This window comes from Ictalurus punctatus, chromosome 16 (assembly GCF_001660625.3).
Source record: "Ictalurus punctatus breed USDA103 chromosome 16, Coco_2.0, whole genome shotgun sequence".
In the NCBI taxonomy this organism is placed as follows: domain Eukaryota; kingdom Metazoa; phylum Chordata; class Actinopteri; order Siluriformes; family Ictaluridae; genus Ictalurus; species Ictalurus punctatus.
Window position 1 is genome coordinate 4966335 of NC_030431.2, and position 8666 is coordinate 4975000.

General features: G+C 44.1%; 1 protein-coding gene across 1 annotated transcript in view; it reads left to right on the forward strand.

Annotated features, from left to right (window-relative positions):
• The first annotated feature begins 527 nt into the window (after positions 1-527).
• Positions 528-8666, forward strand: part of ppm1e (protein phosphatase, Mg2+/Mn2+ dependent, 1E) — a 39494-nt gene continuing 31355 nt past the window's right edge. The window contains exon 1 of the mRNA XM_017489833.3: positions 528-1128. Within this exon, the coding sequence (XP_017345322.1) occupies positions 947-1128 (182 nt within the window). The 5' untranslated portion in view covers positions 528-946. The remainder of the gene's footprint in view (positions 1129-8666) is intronic.

Sequence of the window (8666 nt, forward strand, 5' to 3'; positions counted from 1 at the left end):
CCAAAGTAGTTATTCACAGTTCACTTTTTAAGGTATTTATGCATAGTTAAACTTTACGTAAAGCTTTTTTATTTGATATATACATATATATTATTATTTTCACAATTTTCGTTTCTTCCGTCTTTTTTCGCCCATAATCAATAATCGAATATTTTATTGTATATGCATTACTACCGCTGGTAGTACACAAAAACTCCATGTCCCATAACCACCCGCTTCTTAGACTAACTAGGGTTAGCATTTGGCTAACGTTCGCTAACTAGCTTGTCTTGTCATATAGCGATATTTAAAAATATATATATATTTATATTTTCTGCTTCGTTAAAGTTGTAAATGGATTTTTCTTTGCAATTGTCTTTGTTTAGATAGTTGGCTGGCTACAGCGTATTATCCTCTTATATGCTAGTTAGTTAGTAGGGTCTGTAACCCACTTACAGAAGGCTGGCACAAGACCCGGATGTGAAGGCTATATCTGATTGGTCCAGGTGACACCCGCGATGCTTTAACGGAACTGGAGTAATTCTACTGCTTTTACACTTCCGAAAAAAATAAACCATTTAAACGTTTGATGAGTCGAAACGTATCGTAGTGATCCGGATAAATCCGGTTTTTGAAACAGTTAAGGGCTGGCGAACCGAACACCGTGTACCGAGTCCATTCATCCGTTCATTCATTCATTCATCCCAAAGTAACCGGATGACGTAGTTGCCCCCATCAGCAGGGTACTCTTTCTATTTTCTACCTAGCCCCGCCCCCTCGTACCTGACGTCACCGCTGCTCGTTAACGCGCTCTCGCGTTCACGCGCGCACCTGCAGCTTGTTCATGACTCAAGCCAGCAGATCCTCCTCCTTCTCCTCGTTCTCCTCCTCCTGCTTCTTCTCCTCATTCTTCTTCTTCTTCTCGTTCTCCGTCTGTGTCGTGTTTCTCCGGGAATGAGAAGGAGCGATGGCGGGCTGTGGCAGCGAGGAGAAAGCTTACCGCCGCTTCCTGGAGCTTTTCCTGCGGGAGATGCGACCGCCGCTGCGCGAGGACTCACCTGTGCCCGCGCGCCCTTTGTCGGACTCGGTGGTGGAGGACGAAGTGGAAGGGGAATGTCTCGACCTGTGTCTGCAGCACCTGTGCAAATAGTTAAGTACCCGACATGCCTTTCGCGCTTCCTATCCCACTTAACAACACAGTAATTAACTAATATATATACATATATATATATATATACATATATATCAATATCTAGCCTAAAGTAGCCTGAATAACCAGCGGAGGAGTTCATGATCAGGTGTCTTTATGTAGCTTAGGTAAGTGTTTTAGCAGGAGCGTCATCTTTCCAAAGAGTTCTCCTCACTTTATTCAGAATCTAAACTTTATTCAGAATGAGGGACCCGTGAATTGAAATGTCATGTAGCACCTAACTGTACCTACTGCATCTGATCTACATCCAGGAACACATCTTCTACCTGTAGCGTTTACTTCACCTGAGAAATGATCTTCTACAGCAGGAGTTCATGCCTCCAAATATGTCCCTGAACATATATCTGTAAAGGTTTCCAGGTATAATAATAATAATAATAATAATAATAATAATAATAATAATGTCCCCTTAATGATACCGCAACAGTGACAAGCAGAAGTACCATTTGGTACCTCTTAAGTATGACATGATGATGATGATGATGATGATAATAATAATAAAAATAAAAATAATAATGTCCCCTTAATGGTACCGCAACAGTGACAAGCAGAAGTACCATTTGGTACCTCTTAAGTGTGAGATGATAATGATGTTGATAATAATAATAATAATAATAATAATGTGATTGCTTTAACATTATGTTCTGTTTTGATCGCCTTTTAATTCCTTAATTATACTAAATAGATCATATAATTCATAACCTTACGACCTTGAAAGAGATCTGCACTGCACTGTACTTCTGCTTGTTTCTGCGTTTTTTTAAAAAAAGCTTTCTTCTAAACACTGTTTACACTCAGTCCTGCACCTTACATCTGTTTTCATGACGTTTCCTGATTTATCTCGTGCCCATGAGCATGAACAGATGTACCTGTTTTGAATCTTTGATCAGATTAGTCACAGTCCTTTACGATTTGCTCGTATCGTGCCGTTAAAGAGGGTTCGAGCGTCTGTTCAGGACCACACGGAGCGAACAATAAAAGCAGGAAAATGTCTAAAAATAAAAGTATTTTGGTGCCACTGAGAGATGAAGATTCACTTTCTCCTGCAAGTCTTCTGCAAAGTCTCTCTGTGGCACCAACACACACAAATAATCGTATCGTATCGGGTTTATGTTGTGCCATCACTCTAAAGCTTTTTTCCGCCACCTTTCATTTGTACAGTGCATGCAGTTGCATATAAGAGGTTCGTGTGTGTGTGTGTGAGTGTGTGTGTGGTGAGCTCTGTCTGTTGAGGTGCGTTCCCCCCTCCATGTCTGTGACTCGAGGTGCCCTAGTGGTAAATCCCCAGTTTTTGCGTTGCACAGCGTCACTGCTGCAGTTGCCTCCCTCCTCCTCCTGCTTCTCCTCCTCAAACCATCATCCATCAGGAAGCTTCCGGAGCGAGTGTGAGATGCACAGAGAGAGAGAGAGAGCGCGATCTATGGCATAACAACTGCACTCTTTGTTCTGTGTGTGTGTGTGTGTGTGTGTGTGTGTGTGTGTGTGTGTGTGTGTGAGAGAGAGAGAGAGAATATGGAGTAGACATGCAGTGTTCATGTTAAACCGTCGCTTAGCTTTTCTGAGTGTGTGTGTGTGTGTGTGTGTGAGAGTGAGGGAGGGAGAGAGAGACGGTTACCTTTTCATCAAGATGTCGGCAGTGTTGGTGCGCTCTGCTTCTCATACGCAGGACGACACACACACGCACTCAAGAATCCTCCTGCTTTTCTATGGCTGGATTCCAAATGGCTCCTTGCTCCCTTTATTGGCAATAAGTGCACTACATTAGAAATAATGGTGTCTAACCCATAAGCAGAAGTATACAGTGTGAGGTGTATAATCCAGTCTGACTTCCCACCCTACTTAGTGCACTTGATGGCATTCAGCTCCCTACTGTCTGAGTAAGTGTTACTCCATTTAGTGCATTATATATGTCCATTAGGGAACTATTTAGGACTCCATAATCTCTCGCTGTTTAACGTGCACATAGCAGGACTGACGTGTCTCTGTAGTGCACTGCATCAGGTATAAAATAATGGCTTGTACACAATTTGTCCTATTAGGAATCATTTGGGATTTAGCTCCCTGAACTGTAAATAAGTGCACTACATAGGGAATGGGATCATTATTAATACTTCCTACCTGTATACTTCCTGTATAAACACACTACACACGGTATGAAGTAAAAAGCCTTACCTTCCGTACCTTATGTAGGACGCTGTGTGCAACAAGCAGCCATTTTGTGGCTCCCTAAAAATAATGGCTTGTCTACTCTATGTAAGACTCTAAGTGACTGAGTTCCCTAATCCCTAAGAGCTTCATCTGCTTACTCCCTATGCACTACATATTTTATGAAATAGTGACTCCTAAATCCTGTATAATGCACTCTGCAGGTAATTGGGAGTCCTTTGGGATTCTCTTTGCATATATTAGCGCTCTACCTCCTGCCTATATAGAGCAGTGCACTATAAATGGAGTAGCAAGTGATTTGTGATGCATCTCGCTGCTCCCTATGTAGTGCACTATAAATGTAATTGGGAGTCGCGTCAGTTTCTGCTCTTAATATAAGAGCACTACGCCCTATACAGTTCACTTTAAGTGTAATAGCGAGTCATTTGGGACGATCCTCAGTACTCCGGATGTTGGGTACACTACACCCTGTACTGGAAGTGGAATAGGGATTGATTTGGGATTCAGCTCGCTGCTCCATATATACAGTAAGTGCACTGCGCCCTATGTAGTGCACTATAAGTGTAGTAAGGAATCAACTAGGTTTCAGCTCCTTGGTTCATATGTAAGTGCACTGCACCTTATGTAGTCAGTATAAGTGCAATTGGGACACAGCCATTGTGAGCAGTGGATTGTGTGGAACAGCATTATCAGGTGATGTGTTGTAGGTGAATCTCCTGCCTGTGTGTGTGTGTGTGTGTGTGTGTGTGTGGGATCTGATCAGCGAAATGGTGCAGGAACGCAGCGTTAGAACCGTGGTTAGTGTTCTGGGGTTGAGATGCAGAAGTCTGGTGTCGGTGGGGTTCTTGTCAGAGGCGAGGGCGTAACGAGGGGTTTTTCTGCTCGTCTTCAGCTCGTCTCCCGCTCTTCCCGTGTTGATGCAGCTCAACGTGTGATTATTTTGTCTCCGGGTTGAAGATCTAATAATAGAGCAGGGGAGAGAGGTGGAGATCCCCTTTGTTCTCCAGCAGCGTGTGTGTGTGTGTCACAGTGAGATGAGACACGCTTGTCTGTATGTGTTGTATAAAGTGTGTGACAGTGTGGCGTTGGTGTGTGTGTGTGTGTGTGTGTGTGGGGGTGGGTTTGAGTTTTGTCTTGATTTGATGAAGTGTTCAGTAACAGGACTATCCTGTCTGAAAGCTTATAACTGCTTATAACTGCTTATTAACCAGAATCCAGTTTGAGATTCAGTTCCTTCTGTGTAAGTGCACTACATCGTAAGGGAAAGAAATGCCCCCTACACCCTACGTAGTGTATAATGTCTGATAGGGTGATATTTGGAGCGACTTAACCCTACTCCCTATCTCTATAAATCTGTAGCTGTATCTCGATGGTGGAGTATTACGCCGTTTAGTGTGTGAGGATGTAGTGTGTGTGTGTGTGTGTAGTTTAAAGACGGGTAGGTCATGTGATGAAGTGTGTAGGAGCTGTATGAAGGGTTATTTATAACAGTGTATAAGTGCACTAGTAGCGTCTAGTATGAAGATGAGTGTGATGGACGATTCGGCTCGCAGTGATCCAGACGGAATGAAGCCGAGATTCTGAGGCGTTAGGGCTTTAGTGTGATTCACATGGCAGAAGGAGATCCGGATGTGTCGTCCTCCAAACAGAGGGAAAGAGGGAGGGAGTGAAGAAGGGAGGGAGGGAGTGATGGGGGCTGTTTCCCCATCACGCTGTGAGCCACAGGGAGTCCTGACACACACTAATCGAGAACGGAAAGCTCTGCTAAAGCTCATTAAAGCCCTCTGTCTCACACAGCTGTAATCCCCTCGCTGTGGAGGTGTCTCACCTCCCTCTACCACGTCTCCATCATCTCCCTCCATCACGTCCGTTATTCATGTCTCTGCACTTCGTCCCTCCATCACATCCGTTCTTCACGTCCCTCCATCATGTTCATTCTTCACATCCATTCTTCACATCCCTCCATCATGTACCTCCATCACATCCATTCTTCACATCCCTCCATCATGTACCTCCATCACATCCATTCCATTCTTCACATCCCTCCATCACATCCATTCTTCACATCCCTCCATCATGTACCTCCATCACATCCCTCCATCATGTACCTCCATCACATCCATTCCATTCTTCACATCCCTCCATCACATCCATTCTTCACATCCCTCCATCATGTACCTCCATCACATCCATTCCATTCTTCACATCCCTCCATCACATCCATTCTTCACATCCCTTCATCATGTACCTCCATCACATCCATTCTTCACATCCCTCCATCATGTACCTCCATCACATCCATTCTTCACATCCCTCCATCATGTACCTCCATCACATCCATTCCATTCTTCACATCCCTCCATCACGTTCATTCTTCACATCCCTCCATCACATCCCTTCATCACACACGTCCATCACATTCCTCCATCACAACATTTCCATCACATCCCTCCATCACGACACAGAGACGTGAGCCGAGAAGTGGGTTTAGTATGTGTTGAATAAAAATAAAAGCTGATTATTGTTCTTCATATGGGCGTGTGTTTGCTCTCATAGCGGATTTCCTCCTGCTGGAGCGGGGATCAGTGTGAGGGAGAAAAATTCCCACCGGGAATTTCCTCGTTAGGGAACAGGAAGTGAAAATGGTTCCATCGCCCTCCACTGAACCGCCGCAGGCACTCTAAATAAATGTCGAGGTTCATCAGTGCCGTCGCCGAGCGCTCGTTCCTGGAGCAGACGAGTAACGTGGAAATCTTTACCGCCTTCGTGTAATGCTGCAGGCAGTGTGGGCTTTTATAAACTTTACAGTAACCGCAGTTTAATAGGAATCAGATAAGCTAAAACTTCCCTTTCACATGCTGGAAATCAACCTGATTTACAAAATAGCCTCTCATACTGCATTTATCTCATCTAATCAGTAGATTGTGTTCTCTCTCTCTCTGTCTCTCTCTCTCTTTTCCACTCTGACACCTGGAGGTCGTTCCTGTGTGGACCTGACGGTGTAACTGTGCGATGGACCTGAGCTCTGTAGATAAAATCATCCTGTTTTAAATTGGCACAGAGCCTGCTTGGCATCACATTAGAGCACAAAACCTCTTCATTCGTAGTAGAGCAGCTGCTCTTGAGAGGATGCTGTATAACACACACACACACACACACACACACACACACACCACGCACATTTATCTTTTTTATCCTTTTGTAAAGACACAATCAGATTTCGATGTTATTGCAGTCTCAGAATCGCCTACGCATCCGTTTAACGTGTGTGAGTGAGTGTGTGTATAAGATGCTTAATAAGTTGCATTTAAGCATGGAGAATTATGACAATTATGAGTTATCCATTATGAGCGAAAGCTGAGGGTTTGTGGATGAAATGCGAGATGTCCTGCAGCTCACCTGTGCACAAGAGTGAGGTCTGGACATTTTAAGGAACGGTGTACGTTAGTGTTGTCCGGATTGTGATCCAGTTGTGTTTAAACCAATTTTGTATTCCTGCGAGAAAGAGAAACGACCTAAATAAACGACGCACCGGTTCTCCAGATGTTCATTAGAACAGTAGTGACCTAGCTGCTGTCTTTCATTCTGCAGCGAATTCAGCAACAGCAGAGGCGGCGTGTGGAATTGACGGGGGGGTGTCGCTAAAATCGGGCGATGTAAAGCTTCCTAAATAATAAAAAATACTACAAAACAACAGGGATGATCTCTTTAGGACAGACCGCAGCTCTGTGTCTCATAACTCTGTCCCCCAATATGGAGAATTTCCCCACAATTTAACCCACAATTCCCAGTTTGTTTCTCGAGCGCTGATGAAGTTAGATGTTGCCCGCTGACCTCCGTGAGCCCGAGGTATCATCACTCCTCCTCCTCTGTGACACCTCCAGCACCCTCGGGCTTCCTCTCATTACAGCCAGGGGCAAAATAAACTGAGCCAAGCACTCACAATCAATACACACACACACACACACACACACACACACACACACACACACAGCGCGCTCTAAACGGCAAGCGGCGAGAGGGATCAGTGCTCGTTTAAATGTTGAACCGATCCTCCTTCTATACATCCACAGTTTCAGACTTTCTCCATATCTCCTTTTACAGCTGTTTGGGGGCGGAGTTATGTATAAGCTCAGTTTGTGATGTCGCAAAATATCCTCCACTGCTACGGACCAATCACGTCTGAGATTAGCGTGTAGGATGACCGCGTGGTACCTGGAAAGCTTTAACCTGCATGCTGAGCTAGCTAGTTAGTTAACGAGACTGTGGTTGTCATGGTAACATTGTAATTATATATTACACACACACACACACACACACACACACACACACATATATATATATATATATATATATATATATATATATATATATATATATACACACACACATATATATTCGGAAGTAGCCTGCGACCTGTGACTAATGTGAGCTAGCTTGCTAGCAGTTAGCTAAACTGATTAGGTAATGTTAGCGATGTTAAGGAAGGCAGGAGGTCAAGGGGGCGTTTCCAGTTTGCATATTCGTGTATATTCATAGATGATATTTGTAATGAGTGTAAACATGCACAGCTGCTGTTTATTTGTTGTTTATTTGCTTTTTTTTTTATTTTTTTTTTTTAAAGAAGTTGATTATTTAGCGCAGATTACTTTTAGTGGTTAAAAATAACCCATCTAAAAGTTTTTAACTGATGATGATGATTCAATAAAGCATCTATTGAAGATCTTTAGATTATTATATATTTTTTTCTCATTTCCTCCCCACACGACGCCGCTGCAGATTTTCCTCCAGGTTCCTGCTTTGGTTAGGGGTATTACTACTAATGCTAACGCTACTGCTAAATAAACATTGTGTCGCCGGGCAGAGTTATGTAAGACCCCACGCTACACCACTGCAGCGCCGAGGAGTGCTGTGTTCACTCTGCTCACGCTGTTCAGACTTATGGGGTTTATTATAAAACACCCGCGTCATGCTGCGTCTCCGAGGTCGTCCAAGGTCGTCTTCTCCCACAGCGTTTCATTTGGCTAAGAGAGGTCCGTCACCTCGTCTCTGGCCGTGCGCTAATTGAATGGAAATATGATTGATTCGCCGTTTCTCGGTGGTCACATAGCAATTAGGCTGAGTGGGTTGGACGTTGCTTTCCTGTCCATCTCCTGTCCGTGTCTGTGGAAGAGACGGGGCGGGGCCGCGAGATCCGGGGATGGTTGGGGAGATAAACGCTCATCACTTCAGATATTTACAGCGTGGGTTTTGTTACGTCACTGTTGGTGCATGACTACAGATGGAACTTCAGTAAATGGATAGATAGACG